This window comes from Agrilus planipennis, unplaced genomic scaffold (genome assembly GCF_000699045.2).
Source record: "Agrilus planipennis isolate EAB-ADULT unplaced genomic scaffold, Apla_2.0 scaffold139, whole genome shotgun sequence".
Taxonomy (NCBI): Eukaryota; Metazoa; Arthropoda; class Insecta; order Coleoptera; family Buprestidae; genus Agrilus; species Agrilus planipennis.
In genome coordinates, this window is record NW_020438984.1 from 169705 (window position 1) to 188136 (window position 18432).

The 18432-nt window shown below is 35.1% G+C and overlaps 2 protein-coding genes and 1 non-coding gene across 10 annotated transcripts in view; 1 reads left to right on the forward strand and 2 right to left on the reverse strand.

Annotated features, from left to right (window-relative positions):
- The window catches only part of LOC108737529 (tonsoku-like protein), a 23902-nt gene extending 15432 nt beyond the window's left edge, over positions 1–8470 (reverse strand). For 5 of the 7 annotated variants that reach the window (XM_018470401.1, XM_018470409.1, XM_018470404.1 and 2 more), the window contains exons 1-7: positions 8347–8470; positions 8040–8297; positions 7826–7985; positions 7517–7770; positions 7257–7427; positions 6063–6668; positions 5707–6012 (exon numbers count right to left, since the gene is read on the reverse strand). In XM_018470401.1, the coding sequence (XP_018325903.1) occupies positions 5707–6012; positions 6063–6668; positions 7257–7427; positions 7517–7770; positions 7826–7985; positions 8040–8297; positions 8347–8359 (1768 nt within the window). In that variant the 5' untranslated portion in view covers positions 8360–8470. The remainder of the gene's footprint in view (positions 1–5706; positions 6013–6062; positions 6669–7256; positions 7428–7516; positions 7771–7825; positions 7986–8039; positions 8298–8346) is intronic. The other 2 variants (XM_018470403.1, XM_018470402.1) reach the window with 2 other exon arrangements.
- Positions 8471–13197: 4727 nt separating this feature from the next.
- Positions 13198–13289, forward strand: Trnai-uau. The gene is given in 2 exon segments: positions 13198–13235; positions 13254–13289. It is a non-coding gene; the product is annotated as a tRNA-Ile (tRNA).
- Positions 13290–13395: 106 nt separating this feature from the next.
- On the reverse strand, positions 13396–14636 carry LOC108737516 (uncharacterized Golgi apparatus membrane protein-like protein CG5021). Of its 2 annotated transcripts, XM_018470391.2 has the most exons (5): positions 14292–14630; positions 14180–14247; positions 13889–14123; positions 13711–13824; positions 13396–13646 (listed from the first exon to the last, which is right to left on the reverse strand). In XM_018470391.2, the coding sequence occupies exons 1-5, from the start codon at positions 14304–14306 to the stop codon at positions 13446–13448; spliced, it is 633 nt and encodes a 210-aa protein (XP_018325893.1). In that variant the 5' UTR covers positions 14307–14630; the 3' UTR covers positions 13396–13445. The 2 variants fall into 2 exon arrangements, with proteins under 2 accessions (XP_018325893.1, XP_025831383.1); XM_025975598.1 differs by lacking the exon at positions 13396–13646 and having other exon boundaries at positions 13744–13835; positions 14292–14636.
- Between the last annotated feature and the right edge of the window lie 3796 nt (positions 14637–18432).

The following is an 18432-nucleotide window of genomic DNA, read 5'->3' on the forward strand; positions in this document are numbered from 1 at the left end:
TGTAAAGCCTATATTAGTATTTCTGATTTAGATAAAAGTGAAGCAACTATGCGATATGTTTTATCTCTTAAATAGCCTAAAATATTGCTTATATTATTTACATAAACATAGCAATAGGTACTAATATTTTTATTACAATTATTTATTCAGAATTTTATATTTTACCTGCTGCATCTATAGCCAAATTATACTGAGAAATAGCTTTGTCAAATTCCTTCTTTTGAAAATATAATGAACCCAATTGATTATATGACCTTTCTAATTGATCATACAAGTTATGTGTCTTACAAATCTTTATAGACCTTTCAACAAGTTCTATTCCTTTATCAAAGTTACCTTCACATTCTTGAATTACACCTAAGTTTGCAAATAAGCGTGCTGACATATCCATATGATCATATTTACTAATCCCAGTCAAACTAAAAATGATTTGAAAAATTAGAAGTAAAAAAGTCAAATTTTAATATGATATACTTCTAGTGGCGTCATCTCTTGGTTAGGCCGGAAACTTATCAATCCACCCTCGTATTGTTTGCTATTTGTAAGAGTAGATTAAGCGTGTTTCAAGATGCTTATGCTACGGCCAGCCTGTAGACCGAGTTATTTGTTCATTTAACGTTTAGTCTTGTACTTAGATGTGTAATTCAATAAATTATTTCAACAATAGATATATCAACAATTGTAGTAGGTTAGTTAGTGAAGAGTTTAGTCGAAGTTATAAAGATAAACAATGCACAGACACTTCACATCCACCAAATCAAAGGTGCAAAATGCTAGTCTCCTACCCCGGTTTGTAGCATTGGATATTATAATTTAATATAGTCGTATAAAGGGTGATATTAGAAGTTGCTACATCTTATTTCAATATGTTAATGCTATTATGCGGTCATTTTTGATTTCTTTACCTATATGTTTGTTAATTTTCAGTGTTCCTGCTGACGTAGTGATAGATTTTTGATAAATATATTAGAAAAATGAATAGTACAAAAGTTTTATTAGAGTATGTTCACTCTTGTCAAGGTATAACTACAAGAAACACTTTTTTTATAGAAAATACCACAAATGTCGCGGTAAACGCCATCAGTAGTACGATTTTAGGATTACGTATGCTCCAACAAGGTCCATTTAAATATATGGATATCTACTTGCTGAAACGAATCCCGGCGTAGCTAACGCTAACCTCAACGTGATAAGCACGTTACCATAATCGAATAAAATTAATTCGAAGTGGTCTGTATTCTGTCGAAAGTGCCAGACGCGGATCGCGATCTTTTTAGATCTCATCAGCGCGTCGCAGACAGCTCCGACAGAACACAGACCAACTTTTACCTGCTGTCTTAACAGCGCGTTTTAGAAAATACCACAAATGGCGCGGTAAACGCCATCTGTAGTAAGTTGCAGTAGTACGATTTTAGGATTACGTATGCTCCAAATATTATATACAAATAATTTAATAAATATTTATATACAAATAACCACATAAGCGTAAAAAAAGGCAGTTCGATTTTATTTATATGTATACGTTGCATATATGCCTGTATCTATTTGGTACTTACAGACCATCATTTAAAAATAAACTAAAAAGGCATCTTAACATGTATCAATAAATTATCATTGTATACTCCGCACCATCTACACATATGCAACTATTTGTGTCTAGGTATATTTTCTAGGAAGAAGTCAGCAGATAGTGCCCCTTACTTATGTAAATAAAACATAAATACATATATTTCACTGAGATGAATGTAATTGAATCAACGGACTACTTAGTAGTAACAGTAAAATTAGAAATTATGTACGTACTTCGTTCAATATTTTATGGTTTTAATAGAACAAAAAACACATAAAATGTTGGTACTTACACCACCAAATTAAATAAACTCGGCAGTCTAGACAAAAAATGTGGTCCAATTTTTGTCGGTATACAAATTTTACGGGACGTCAATGAAGATAACAAAATGTAGTAAAAAAAATTTTCTTTAGTGTACCACCTACCGAAAAATGCCTAATCGGAACAAACTTTCTCAGTATGCAAACAATTTCTTACTCAAATTAATACCAAAAAATACATCTTATTGTTAAACTACATGCAAACTGTTTTTGCGAATATAAGTTGCGCATATTCGTCTAACTAGAATCATAAGTAAAATTCAAAACCGTCATAATATATAGAGTGTTCAACTTAAAATAACGAAATTGATGTTAACTTCCGGAATAACCGGAGATGTATACATGCCGTTATTTTAATTGAGGCGAGCATATACAATAACGCCAATGTACAAATTTTCTAATTTTAAATCGAACTAGCTTCCGAAATATTCTAATGGGTGGTCACTGTGAGATATTCTGTATACGTAATAGGAAAATAATGAAAATAGGTGAAGTTAAAAGTAATTTTGGAACTACCACATCCACTACAGTAGGACTTTTGTTATTTATTATTTACATAAACTCACTCATGTTACAATTAGATAACGTAACAGCTTTTGCTGATTACACTGCACTACTTTGTAATGCTGATAATTGGAAGACAATGAATCAGTTGAAATTAATAGATTTTCGGTTATACAGTAATGATCTTGCTTCCAATATGAACAAAATAATCTGCATAAATTTTGGTAAATATGAAGACTCCTTACCTCATGATTTTTATATTGAACTTGATGGTCAAGATGTAAGTAGGAATTCAAATGCTAAGGACCATGTCCACTCATTAGTTAAAAGAATAAAGTATTTGATTTACGTTTTTCATAAATCTAGATTTATTTTAAAGTCCTCAATTTTATTGGTGTCTGCTAAGGATTATTCATAGTCTAGTTACTAAATTACTTTTTATATATTAATGTAATCAATGTAGCAAGAAGCTAAATAAACACATTATTATTATTATTATTATTATTATTATTATTATTATTACTTACAAATACTTCACTTCCACGGTTAATGATTTCAATACATCATTTTGGATTGGTTACTATAGACAAGACATACCTAATAAGTAACAAGTAGGTAGGAACAATAATTGGTTCAACAGTATTGAACAGATTAAACTATCAGATATCCTGATTACTTTAATCAAAATTCAGCAACAGTTTCTATTTTTTTCGGCGGCGTTTCAGGACTCCCTACCCTTCCTATTTATTTTATGTTCTTCAATTGGCGCCTCTGTTATAATTACAGGTATTAAACTCATAAGGATAATTAATGTCACTGAAACTGATTACCGCCGTTATCAATTTATTGTTTGCTGGTCATCAGTGTCTGCGCAACCGAAAACTGATCGCGAAAAGCAGATTCGCGATTTGTTTTGCGAAAGGAGGAGCGTCGGTTTTAAGGGCGGGTTTTGCAAATGTGACCTAAACGAGCAAGATTATGTACTATACAGCGCCTTTTAGTATGACAAATTCTTTTACGATTAGATAATGCCGAACCGTATTACATTTCCGGAAGAAATTTATAAAAACGTGTCCCACAAAATAGGTATTACCCACCTATTATCAATNAAAGTTAAAATTCAAATATATAAAAGTCATTTTCCTCTAAAATAAGTTATACCACCTCAAATGGTGCTGTTTAGGCCCCACAGTGGTAAATATGAGAATATTAGTGGCCTGCACCTGCTTCACCGGAAATGCTTATTTTGTTAGAATGCTTCTATTGTTCATAACTTATAAATATTACTGTAATTCATTCTTACATTATTTTTCTGACTAGATGAAGCATACCTATCTGCTTAGTAGTGGAGAACCACGATAATGGGGCGATGGCAACGGATGATGTAACGCGAGCCTCAGTAGCAGAGGATCACCTTATGACCAACAAACGTAAAAGAGGCTGTACAAATATGTGATATCCTTCATGAAAAAAATATATTAAATCTTAGATACGTAGAAAGTAATTATAGGTTTTCAATAAAGCGTAACACAATATCTGAAGTAAAAAGGAAAGGCATATTAAAAGTAAGATAAGAAAGCTGATGTTTTATGAACAATTGCAGAATGAAATGGACTAACCACAGGCTGCTGCTAATGAGACACTTTAATGCTCGAATTGGAAATGAGAGTGTACAGGGGAGGGAATAACTTTTCCACGAACACGTAAGTAATGACAATGGAGACCTGTTAGTATAATTCTGTGCCCAAAATCTCAAAATCACACCCTTTGGTCACCACTTCAAATGCCTAAGGACAACAATCTGTTACAATAAAAACAATACAACAAAATATCTCTACTTAGATAGTGTAGAGGATGCATAAAACAAAGTGAAAATAAATGACGCAGAAGTAGCGAATGAATCGATTGAAACAAGAATTAAAACAGGAGTTGTAAACGAGTATAAAACACCATGGTACACGAAAGAAGTTATGGAAATCACCAGAAAGAAGAGATGCTATTTTTGCACTAAAAAAAACTGAGACGAGCAATCCTGCCAACAACGATGATTCATCGACGCAACTTGAATATTGCTGCGATTTTTTGTATAGCCCCATATTTCCGATTGAATCCATATTTAACTGTACCACCATTTAAATGAAACCTACTGCAACAGTGAGGTACACAGCAGTTTGACGGCATTTTACATTTACTTATAGCATTCGAGTATCTTAATAATAATATCTTGAGATGAAATAATAAACGTTTTAACTTGCAATCCCTAGACTACTTGAAGGCTGTCTAATTGCTTTACAATTTTACGTCAAAGTCGTGAAGTGAATTCGAAGAGTCCGATGAGGGTCTTATTAAACATGCAAAATTGCAATTTAATAGTTTTTCAGTTAGAGTGGGGAGTCGAAAGTAGTGTAAATTTACCCACTAGTGTTGCAGCAGATCTCCGCTTCCGAAATTGCTGATGTTTTGCATACCTTTTCCACATCCTCTTCTACATCTCGTTCCGCATTTTTATAACGGAAGTTCATCGGAATTAATTTAACAAAATTTTATTTCTCATACTATTTAGAAAGAATTGATTGTTGAGATATTGTATGTTAGGCAGGTACTTGTTCTTTCTGCTAACCCACTGTAAACACATTGTAAACATATTTCTCAATCGTTTATGTTTATGAAGTATTAACGACAATGTGCAGCGTTATAATAGCAGGCAGAATTTTAAGTTAAGAGAAAAATGAGCGCCTTCAAATACGACCTAAATTTGTAATTTGTTACACGTTTGTAGTTTACCTATTCTCAAAGTTACTCTATTGTTAATTTTATTATTACTGTATCAATATTGCTTCAAAAAATTCTATTTAAAAACTGTTGGACTATACTGCTAAAGTACCTACTCAACATTAATTGTCTCTGTAAATAATTTTATTACTTGTACGTTCCTTTAATAAGCATTGGTTTTTAATGGTGGGTTCCTCCAGTAGTTTAGAACCTAAATCTATTTCCTAGCTTTTCATTCATTCAGAAAAGATTGTTTTTTAATACATTCTGATATTAACTTTTCAGTAGGTGGTACACTAACAAAAATAAGTTTTTCTACATTTTGTCACTATTTTGATTTTTATTGACATCCCTTAAATTTGCATACTGAAAAAACTAGACAACATTTTCTGTCATGATGGTCCGATCTATAAATCCATCCCATTTTTTAATAAAAATGTTGGTTTTTATGCTAAGCATGAAATACTTCATTAGCAACCAGTCGCTAGATGGCGATTTCCTGTCTATACTTTCATTTTTGTGAATTAAACAGTTACTTACCACCACATCCAGTTCCTCCTCTATCATTTATAGTGGCCCCATGATTCACCAATAACTCCACAATATCTAAATGACCATGAAGACAAGCTTCATGGATAGGTAACCAACCGCAATTATCTCTTATATTTATAGGATGTTTTTGCTGAATTAATTTTTTGGCAAGTTCAAATTTGCCATTTATACACGCTGTGTGCAATTGCGTTTCACCCTTTGCATTTTTCTTCAACATGAAAGTTTTTGTTTTTTTGCGAGTAGAAAATCGAAGTTTATCGGGAATCTTCTCATTATCGCTACTATCGGAATCATCTACAATAATTTTTAAAAAGTAAATATTATTAGGAACAATGTAAAATTACCTGTAATTTCATTTATGCATACATCATCTCCAATATTTGGAGTTGTCTGAAATTCTAAACTTTCACTTTCTGATTCCGATTCTCCAATGTTCAATTTTTCATATTCACTTTCAAGATTTTGAGCTTCTGTAATTTTATTAGCATTTTTAAGCTGTGCTATATGTCTAGAAAGCACTTTAGCTTTTAACCGATTATCTGTATCTAATTTACAATGATTGTATGCCTTCCTATACACACTATCAATTTGTACCCAGTCTTTTTTTGCTAATTCCATTACCTCAGCCATATCTAAAAGCGTCGTTACCGCCTCTTTAAGCTCATTTCTACACAAGCTATACTCTTTCTGAAAATAACTCAGTGACAAATCATACTGCTTATTATCCTTATATGTTTGTGCAAGACTAATATAACAAGGACTTAAAGCTTTGTCTGTATCTCCTGACTTTATTGCAACATTCAGCATTTTTTCATAATATTGAATTCCCAAAGAATAAACTTTGAGCTCACATGCACCATCTCCCAATTTTTCATAAAGATGCTTTCTACGAACATAGTCAGTATCATTGGTAATTAAAAGTGCATCTTCTGCATAGCACATTGCAGCAACTGAAATCAAATGATTATATACATAATGCTTTATGATATTATCCCTATTAACAATTAAACATCTAAGAAACATTAAATAGGTCAAGCTCCAGTGACAAAACCGAAAACAGTCCCTGACGAAGGTTATTTTGTTATCAAATAGTATTCTGTATGTTTAGTGTCATAGTGTTGTAAGGGTTTGAGCTATTCAGTATGTTCTAAAATTCTGCCAGAGTGTCCACTCTACTTGATATGTAATAAACTTAAACATAGTTCCAAGACAACAAATAATTAAAAGAGAAAATGACATGTGGTATATTCAATTTGTTTGTTAACGTGGTACATTTTGTTAAAAAATTAAGAAATTTCATTGTGAGGTGAGAATTGTCGATATTATTAAAAACCATACCATCATTACTGATTTTAATAAAGAAGACTTTTGAAATCTTATTTATCAAACCAAAAATGTAAAAAAAAAAACAGAAAACCTTTTCTTTTTCTTTTCAAGTGAATGCAGCCAATCAACCAAAACAGTTTCTATTGTTAATGAGAATAGACTAAAATTATATTAGTGTTTCTCCCAATTATGTGAAAAAATATGCAACATACCAATTTTTAATTTGTGAATAACAGTTTCTTGATCTACAACATTTGGACTTTTCATTTTGTATGCTTTTAATAAAACTTGTTTAGCTCCACGAAAATCAGACAATGATATTAGTATTTCTGATTTAGATAAAAGTGAAGCAACTATGCGATATGTTTTATCTCTTAAATAGCCTAAAATATTGCTTATATTATTTACATAAACATAGCAATAGGTACTAATATTTTTATTACAATTATTTATTCAGAATTTTATATTTTACCTGCTGCATCTATAGCCAAATTATACTGAGAAATAGCTTTGTCAAATTCCTTCTTTTGAAAATATAATGAACCCAATTGATTATATGACCTTTCTAATTGATCATACAAGTTATGTGTCTTACAAATCTTTATAGACCTTTCAACAAGTTCTATTCCTTTATCAAAGTTACCTTCACATTCTTGAATTACACCTAAGTTTGCAAATAAGCGTGCTGACATATCCATATGATCATATTTACTAATCCCAGTCAAACTAAAAATGATTTGAAAAATTAGAAGTAAAAAAGTCAAATTTTAATATGATATACTTTTCACAAATGACTAAACTTTTCATTAAAAAGTTTTGTGCAAAATCCAAATGTTTCTTATTGTTTTCACTATCATACAAATAACTAGTAAGGTAAGTGTGACCTATGGTTGCCAGAGCTCTTTGTTCTTCTAATTTGTTATTTTCTTCTTGGGCAATTCCTGCAAGTAAATCAGAAAACAATAACAAAAAGATAAAATTTAAGACTGACTTACCTAGATAAATATTTTGACATTGCAGTGCCTCTTCAAACTGATTTAAATGCATATAAGCTTCACCAATCATCCTATTTGCTTTAGCATAGTCCATTCTCCTCTGTAGTTCTTCATATGTTTTAGCAAGATCACGATATTGTTCAATAGCATTTTCGTATTTAGCTTCATTTGTATATAAATCACCTAAGTCTGTACAAATAGATGCAAACATCAATTGATTCCCAACTTTAAATGCCTTATGTTTCTTTCTTAAAAGAACTTAAAAAAATGTGTTAACATGTACCATATTATTATAATAATTCCTCACTTTGCTCATCCATCTTTCCAAATTACAATAATAGTTTTAACTTTGTTTACAGTAATAAATAATTGTTCAATATCTACTAGTGACTAGAATAAAAATGAATAAAAATTATATGAGACAAAATACAAAAACCAAACACAAACTCTATAAACATAAACTAAAATATCAAAATGACAGCATAGATAATAGATACACAAAGGGTTTAACCATAGATCAGAGAATATAATACGATAGTGGTAGTTTTCCAATTACAGAGCATAATGCGACTCAGTGCCGCACCATGGCGAAGTGTGCTGGTGCCATAGATAATAGATGGTGCTTAATTGGAATGTGTATTAGTTTTCAAGTGCACCAACAGAGTGCACTGTCAGTGTTGAGGAAAAAAACAGTCATCGACTTAGCAACCTTATTAATGTACTTTTAAAGGGAATGGTATACAACAACAATAATAATTAGTCGAAAACTTTTTCTAAATATTATAAGTAATTTCGATTTTTATTATTTCAATTACATTTTTTTGTGCGCATCGGACTAGGCAGTACTTTTCAAAGTGCTTAACGGTGCGAGGCGTTGCTATAGTTGGAACACTGGATGATGCGCATAATGTCGCATTGTGTGCTCTAGTGCTCTAACTGGAAAACTACCAGTGTCTGCGCAGAAGACGCTTCGTGCAGTTTCGTTGTCAACTCCATAGACATACTGGGATCCGTCAAATGGGAGGAGCCTAAAAACATGGCGCCGATTAGGGAAAATTTATCGTTGTTCCTATAGTGTACCGTGCAATTTCCATGTTTTTAAATTACGATAAAATGATAAGTATTGACACAATATGTGATTGGGCTGATACAAAGCCTCGGAAAGGAAATTTCGTTGAAGGTGAGCGTATTTTTAATGCCAATCACATTATAAAATTCGGAAATAACAAATCCGGAAGCTAGCCTTCAAATTCCGTCAAGTTTACTGCCTACTTTTTACAAACTTCGTATTTAAAAAGTGATTCACGTTATATAATTGGTGAGGCGATTCTGGGTGATTTAAGCAATATCATATCAATGACTTGCACGTNAGACTGTACATCACGGTTTTTCTGTGTTGGGCAGAAAACATCCTTTCTTTACTTATTGTAAAGCATGATTGAAGTACTTAATATATTACTTACTTTCAGGATAGGTAAAAGTACTTTTCACAAAAATTTTAAAATATTACAAGTTGTGAAACTACTCACTATTGCTCAATAACGCCACAACTACTGGGGAATTCCTCCGATAATCGCAACCGCCGTCGCGTCATCTGTTGTCGTTTCAGTAAAATGTATGTCGCCTAGTATGTCGGTAATGTCGATTTTGGTAATTTAAAAAATTTAAAAACTTACATGGGGTAAACTTAGGTGTCGCTCGCGCTCGACATTTCATACCCTGACACTCGATGCTGCGCATAATGCCGCATTGTGCACTTTAGTGCTCTAATGGAAAACCAGTGTAGTCATAGGTTAGAGATCTATTATCTATGGTTAGGGCTATTCCATCGACGTTTACAAATGGACATGCCTCAGCGGTCAGAATTGTGGTACAACAAAAGAAAGAGATGGAACAAAGTTTCGTACAGTATTCATCTCTCTCACGATAGTGCGCATATAGGCTATACCGGATTTCTACCGACTAAAACCGAGTGGGGATATCAACCCCGGGAAGGAAATGGAAAGGCTGAGAGTGGGAAAAGAATTGAGTTGAGAAAAGGGTTGAGTGTAGGGTGTAGTTGAAAATAGGTAGCCCACCTCTGATTTGATGGGTGGACCCTCGCGCTAAAGAGCGAAGCTAGAGATGAGCAAATGGGAGCGGTTCATTGTGGAAGGTAACAGCGCTTTCGGAAATGGTCGTTTGGTTTCGGGGCGCGGTTGGAGAGTGTCGAGATGGTGGGGTTTGCGTGGCCTGACACTAAAGTCCGAAGATTTGCTGCGAATGAGATTGCAGCCTCAGGGAGAGAAAGTAAACCGGAAAGTTGTTTTGTCCTACGTGGTCTAAGAGCCGATCAAGAAGGATGGATTCAACGAACTGAGAGGGGCTTTCCTTTTTTAGGGAGACAGATAACAGTGACTTCTTTCCATACTAAAGGGAAGCGAAGGAGCATCGCATGATGGCGAGCGTTGTTTCGAAGAGAATGGATCACTTTCCAAGTGCTTTGGGAATGTGCTTCTGCTTAAGTGATATAATCGTCGAAGGATTCGTTGTGGAATTCGGTGAGGCGAGTTTTCAGTTCTTGCTAAAGTGCGTTTAGTTCGACACGGTGTCTTTGCCACAGACGGCGGATCTTGTTTTCCCTCTTAACGAGGTCAAGAATGTCTGCGGAAAGAGTTTTGACTGTGAGGAGGAGGGGCGGGAGGTCGTGGAGAGCTTGGCGGTGCTGATAATCTCGTTTGAAAGGACATTTACAGCTTCATCGAGTTCCGCCATTGTGTAAATTTGAGTCCACTTAAACGAAGATGTAGCGGTGATGAAGCCAGTCTGAGAGGATGTTAGCTTTGGGGGGTTGTAAGTTGAGCGGCCAATTGCGATTAGGATAGGAAGGTGGTCTGAGCTGAGTTCGTTAAGAACAGTAGGGTCAACGAAAAGGTTGACGTTCCTTGTGACGAAGATGTCGAGGATATCTGCAAGGTAACTGTGACATTCCGGGAAATGTGTGGGATCTGGGGAGTTTCAATTGTGAATTTGAAATCAAAAGTGTTGGCAAGAAGGGAAATGCCTTTTTAGTCATTATGCCGGCAGCCCCAGAAAACGTGTTTGACATTGAGATCGACTGCGACGATAGTCAAGACGTTTGGTGGAAGTAGAAGGGGGAGTTTTCAAAAAATCCTATTCGTTCGAGGAGGAGTTTAACCAGATGATTCTGACGGAGTCGAATGTTGAAGAAATTTTAATGCCAACTGCTTCTAAAGTGTTAGTAGCCAAAGATATAGGCTTGCATTTAATAGAATTTCTAACGAAAATGACCAACCCGCAGCCGCCGGAGTTTCTACGATCCCTTCTGTACGCTGTGAAGTTTGGGATAGAAAGGTTGGTCGGTGAGGTAAGCATGTTTCGGTAATGCAGGCAACACCGATTGACTTTTCCTCGAGGAAGTATTCGAGTTCAATAAATTTTACCTCTAATGCCATGGGCATTCCAGGTGACTAATCGAAGACTATTTGAGTGGGCTGTATTAGTCACTGGTGGGTGTTTGGAGGGTGACAATTAAACTGAAGGACGGAGTTGCACCTGATGTTGTAGCGGTTCTTGGGGTTGGGTTGGGCTTTTGGGTGGGAGGTTGCTCTCCCTAGAGTAAAACTTCTGGGGGGATGTCATTGTGGAGACAACAGGAGAGCGGGCGATTGGTTGGGCACTCTTTGGGGTAGCCAAAGTTGTTGTAATGGTCTTTTTCAGGAAATCTGTTCTACGCGGAACCTTGGGGCAACCGCAATAGGTGGCACGGTGACTTTCTTTACAGTTAGCGTAGGAAGGAGTGGTCAGAGTTGTCCAGGCGAACGAACACTAGTGGCCAGACTTTGCTTCCGTTGGACATAACAATAGACACCACGGATAGCGGAACCTTTGTGGGATAATTCGGACTGAATGTCGTTCGTGGAGATGGTCTCGCACACTCTGCGAAAGACGACGTAAAGGTCCCTATCTTAACGGAGCTGGTTTGTAGAGTATTCGACGTTGAACTCGTCGAGGAGAGAAGACAAGCGGCGGAAGTCCTCCACAGAATTGCGATATACCCAGACGCACGCACGCACACACGCAAAGGATTGAGTGTGGGGGGAGAAGGGAGTATTTGGGGAGGGAAAGCGTCGAAGTAGGCGTGCTCCACTTAATCTCGTCACAACTATTTATAGATATTAGCCGTTCCAGAATGTTCCACTATATGCCTTCTAGAAACCTGGTCTTCTTTGTCAATATGTATGTTGCCTACATACATGTGACAATACAAAACAAATACCATGGAAAAACAATATAATACAAAACAAATACAACACGGGTGCTGGTGATGATCGATTGATCGAATACTGTATGATCAGGGCTGGACTGGCTTTTGCTTCTACTTTCACATACGTATTTCTCGAAAACGGTGGACTTTCGGACCACCAAACTTTACTTAATTTTCTTATTTTATGGTGCTCTATCAACTCCTGTAAGTTTTCTACTTATATCAGAAACACCCTGTGTACATGTAGTGCTAATACATATCCTAATAGTATTGTAATACACGCCAATTCAAAGTATCAGTCGGTGAAAGTGTCAAATGAAGAGCAAATTTTTAAATGCCAGATGAGAATCGAATATTAATTATAGATAATTAAATTCAATATGTTATTTTAATCGAAAACGGCTTTGTACTACAGAGATAAGTAAAAAAGAAAAAAGAGATGCATACTATATAGATATCATTAATGAACACATTAAAGAGGATAGGAGCTAGGTGCGAGCCTTGAGGTACGCCGGATATTGCATAAATAGATGGGATATGTAGCCGTTGACTTTAACTTGTAATTGTCTATTCGTTAAATAAGAAGTGAACCAATATGCATGCGCTTCGAAAGTATCCATTCGAAATAAGAGTACGTCATATTCGGATGATTATTCCGGATACCATTTTAATTCGATTCCGTATTATTCGAATATCAAAAACATCCGAATATTTACAACACTAGTCATAGTGGTTGACGGATCACGCATTTTATCGCGGATAGGTATATTTTACTACTGACCCGACTAAGATCCGTGATCCATAGACAAAACAGTCCACGTCCGTTATTCAACATTTTAGGTATCCGTTNGCTTTTCTTTATTAATCCTTTTTAGGAACTTCTTCGACACAGCTCTAGTGGCGCAATTGGTTAGCGCACGGTACTTATAAGACAGTGTTCGTGAGCTATGCCGGGGTTGTGAGTTCGAGCCTCACCTAGAGCATATTTTTTTATTCTTTTTACAATTTGAAAACGAGAAAGTTATTATTTACCTTCCTACATTTAATAATCGTAATCATTTGAAATGCTGTATCAGAAAAACTAATACATAGAGGTTATATAGAAGTATACTTTATTTATTTCAAATTTAACAATAAAATTATATGACGTTGCCTTGCATTGAAGGGGCCGCAGTGGAAGTAGATGTTTGTGTTATTACCATTGATGCTGCATTTTGTAAGACTTGCTTTCGAAAAAAATTGCCTGTAGCACTTGCAATACTTTCTTTTTGTCCAATCTTACATTTTACATATCCATACAAATTGGCAGTACTCAAAATAAGCGCAATTACAACCAATAACTATCATTAAAATCAATATATAATTAATGAAAGTTGAAAGATACAGCCATTATTGATAACATACCAACCACTTTATTTCAAAGCCAAATAATGCTACTATAAAAAATACTGTCCAAATAAACGGTGTTAATACCAGAGCAATCCAAAATATTTTTGTTTCTCTCTCATTTGTACGATTCTGTAATCACCCTAAAATGGGCATAAATAAGTACTTATGGAATACTTTAGTTGATGGATTACACCTGTTTTGACTCATAAACCCAGTGTGAATTTCCATCTTCATCTACATAATTCCACCAACGTAATCCAACCATAAGTCTACCAGTGATATTTTTGACTGTCCAAAAATCCATTGAAAGTAATATAACAACAACAACAAAGCTTGTAATGAAACTACTGCTAAACCAACCACACATAATGTAAGCAACTATTGATGTAACACGAAAACATAAATGAAAAAATGTTACATATGGATGTCTAAAATGAAGATTTCAAAAAAAATACTGTTAAGTTTAAACAACAAAATGTATTACAGTAACTTCTCCGGCTGGACATTATCTTCTTCTCCGAAAGCTAGGATATCTTCTGAAAGTAACGGAGCCTAAAGAAATTTAAGTAAACACTGTTCATTAAATAAACACTTACCTTTGTATCAGACATATTCTGTGATTCTATTCAATATTTTTGTGGTGTTTAAATACTGAACATTTCAATATTTTAGTGTAATTGAACGTACAATAATAAAGTGGTTTAGACCATGTTTATCTATAAATGACTGTAACGTATTTTACAATCTTTGCTGCAACATAACCATTAAAATAACTAACAATTAACCATGACCATATGATAACTAGTAAATGTTGACGGTTGTCTAATTGTTAATTGCAGAAACCATTGATGTCAGAAGGTAAAACAGGAAATTTGGTACTGTTACTGCTGTAACAGAAACCCAGAAACCTGATATCCCTGATAATTATTATTATTATCGGTTATATAGGATTTCACTCTTTACCGTTTGCTTATCTAATATCTATGGATTTTACCATAAATTAAAGTAATTACAAAATATATTGAAAACTACGTTTAGATTTTTTGGATCCATTATAAAAACGTCCCTAGACCGCGAAGATAGTAAATTGCAACAGTTGCTCTATCCAGCGTCATCATGTGGGTAAGGGACCATTCAGGTATTACGTAAACATCATAGGATAATGGGGGGTTGGGGTCCCTGCTATGTTTATTTTCGATGACACGGGGTCATGGGGTCTGATTGGTGATTAGGGGAAGTCCGGGAGAGTTGAACCGCTTTTTGTTTAAAGTATCGTATTTTCTTATTCAATCAAAATAATTAACAGTAGCTTATTTATTTAGGTTTACTTATGCATAGGTAATTACTTTTTTGATATTATAGTACTGATATATGGGATATGACTCAACTCTCTCCACCCTTAGGGACACTTAAACCGGGGTCTGAGGAGAGTTAAATATTACTTTTTAAAGGGGGAAATAAAAACATTTTGCAGCTTAAATCACAAATATATTAAACAAAAAGTTAAAAATGAAATGAAATTATTAACACAGTTATTGCTCTTATAAAGAAAAAAAAAAAAAAACAAAACTTCAACATGTTCTTTAAAATTCCACAATCAACATAATTATTCAACATTTTCTTGACAAACATTTAACGTTTCTTTAATCAAACTTGTTGGTCAAACTTCCCGCATATACTACTTTGACATTAAATTTTACTCACAGGAAAAAGAATCAATCTTAGCGAAAAAACACTTAGCCCACGTCAAACTACAATAATCAGACAGTACAATAGTAATAACATACAATCAGTACCTCTATAAACACGGCCGCAATCTCAAAACTACATAAATTAATAAAATTATTCCTCCGTAACAAAAACACCTTTCGGAACTTGAGATCCAAACAAACGGGCCATTGTAAAATTGTGATTGGCATTAAAAACACGCTCACCTTCAACGAAATTTCCTTTCCGAGGCTTTGTGTCAACCCAATCACATATTGTGTCAATACTTATCATTTTATCGTAATTTAAAAACTTGTAAATTGCACAGTACACTATAGGAACTACGATAAATTTTCCCTAATCGGCGCCATGTTTTTAGGCTCCTCCCATTTGACGGATCCCAATAATAAAGTGAACCGTTAGGATTCGACTTTCAGCTTTTGTTATATTACCTATGATAATACGCCTATTTTTTGTTAGATATGGGGCAGATACTTTTCACAGAATTTTATAACACAAACATTTTGGTGTTTTTGCCAACCAAGACGGTAATGTCTTTCTACAAATTATTTAAAATTGGTACAAATACTACGAAATTGAGACATCTAACATTACTGCAAGGCAACTTAACCTAGGTTCCTCTTTCCCCCACGCTACTCCATAGCTCAACAAGTAAAAAATTATAGTTTGTCATTTTATTTTCAATTAATTTTTTTATTTTATTAGTCATTGTGTTTATGTTTTCTTTTTCCTACTTTCTCTTCTAATTTAATTCCTAAATATATAAGTACATACCTTTACCCGTTTTTGTGCCTCATATAATGAGGTAATATTAGTTATTTGTATTTTTCTTCCTAATTTCATACTTATAGTTTACATTAAGTTTTATTTTTTTGGAATGAGTTGATTTTCCGCTCCACTCCATACCATTCCGTTTTAATTTCTTATATCCTATTCTCACAACTTTTTCCTTTTCTCTTTCTTGATAAGCTGTATGCTTTATAATTTTTTTTATTCTCCTAGTAAATCTACTTTTGGCTAGTCTCAAAGTTTTTATTGATATACCAGGTTTTATCCTGGGCTTCGCTTGCACTGTTCTAAACACGTGTCAAAGATCATCATCATCATTTAGACATTTTTTTTTTTTTGTTTTTGTGGAGGAGAGGAAATCTTCGAAAGACACTCGGCCGCCCGCGCGACCGGGTAGTGTCGGATTCATCCCGAAGGACGCCTACCGACTAAAACCTCTCCCCTCAGGCCGTTCTAGGGCCGCGAAGCCCTCTTCAGCCACATGTTGTTTTACATTTTATTTGCTGAGGAGTTTTAAAAGGATGTGGGCGTTGCCCAATAGATGTAGTAGGATTTTACCAGTAGTTGTTGCACCTTTAAGTTGGTCGGCTAAATCGATAATCGCAGTCTTGAACGTCATCAGGTCGAGTTTGTCGAAGATTGTCGTTGTCTCTGCTTCGGAGTTTTCCGTTTTTGGTTGTCCCGCTGTCGCTTTCGCGTAGGAGATTCCTTGTCGGATGTTGGAAGTGGTGGCTTTGGTTGGTTTGATGTCCTCTCGTGGTTTGGTTAGCTTCTTGGTCGAGAAGGCTTTGCAACCCCGGTAGCTCGCGGGGTGTGGTCCTTCACAGTTGCGGCACTTTGCTTGTTCTTCTTTTGGTTTGGTGCATTGGGATGAATGGTGTAATTCTGCACATTTAACGCATCGTGGGGTCATCTTGCAGTTCTTTTGGACATGTCCAATGCGCTGGCAGCGATGGCATTGTATAGGTCGGCGTTGTTGGCGGTATTTCTCTATAGAAACCTGTAAGTGGCAGCAAGCGTTGATGTCCTTGACTTTCGCTTCCATTTCCTTGGGCGCAGTAATCAACACCAGGGGAATCTCTTTCGACCGGCTTTTCATCCTGTGGACCGTTGCGTCGCGTAGCCCATTTCCTTCGAGGTCGTTTAGGACGTCTTCGCATGATAGTGAAGTAGGAATACCCTTGGTTCGGGATTTCAAAACCTTCGTCTAGCTCCATGATGTTGGTTAGTCTTAAGAAAGACTATTTTCTGTCGCGAAAAACTCTCGTTTCAAGTAGTTGTTGACGATCGCTGCTGAAGTTGTTGTTACCGTCTCGAAGTTCAGACCAGGAGTGTCATTTAGACACGCACCTGTACTCTTTCCTACCCTCAGCTAATCTTGGCATTTCCCTAAAACTAGAACATTAAGTCCTGTTTCTGCCTCCAATAAGTCTCCGACTAGCCCTTCATGTCCAAGACGGTCTCCGACCAACCTATCTCGCCTATTTCTTATTGACATCCATAGAGGCCTCTGTTCTCTTACTCTTTCTAATACCTCTTGATTTCTACATTTCGAACGCTTCTAACCTTTTCTTTTCCGCAGCGCCCGGTCATGTTTCGCATCTGTACAACGCCGCGCTCCAAATGTACACCTTTACCAATCTTTTTCAAATTTTTAAATTTACCGTTCGCGAACATAGAAGTGACTTCATTTTATTGAAGGCGATTCGACCCTGCTTTATTCTTTGCTTTATATACTTATTACTCCTTCCGTCCTGACTTATTTGACTTCTTAGATACCGAAAATCAGCCAGTTCTTGTAATTTTTCGTCTCCTAACTTTATGTTCGCTTTTTCTTCCCTTGTATGCCAGTATTTTTGTTTTATTAATAATTCTAAAGTTTTTATTTGAATCTTCATAAATATAAGAAATTTTTTGTTATGTATACTTATCCAATATTTAAAATTTTACAAAAGTAAATTAGACTGGTAGACTTAAAATGTCTCGAACAATTTAATATTAAGTTGGTTAATATTTATCAGAAGCAGAGCATCCGCCATTATGTTATGCTAAAATTATATTCGTTTAACTTCAGTTCTCCATCTTGTTAATACAGAATTTGGATCCTTCAGGTTCAAAGTCATACGAAGAGTATATGGTCAGCGACCCGTTCAAATTTTAAATCGAATATGTATAGTCTATAATAATTTGTTCCTCAAATTATAGAAATAAGTCCTTTTC

Excerpts from the sequence above, each read along its gene's own strand:
- LOC108737516 (XM_018470391.2), bottom strand. Across the intron at positions 14,124-14,179 it reads GTCCAGCCGGAGAAGTTACT|ACATCCATATGTAACATTTT; the intron begins GTAATACATTTT and ends TCTTCATTTTAG. Across the intron at positions 13,825-13,888 it reads GGGTTTATGAGTCAAAACAG|AATCGTACAAATGAGAGAGA; the intron begins GTGTAATCCATC and ends GGGTGATTACAG.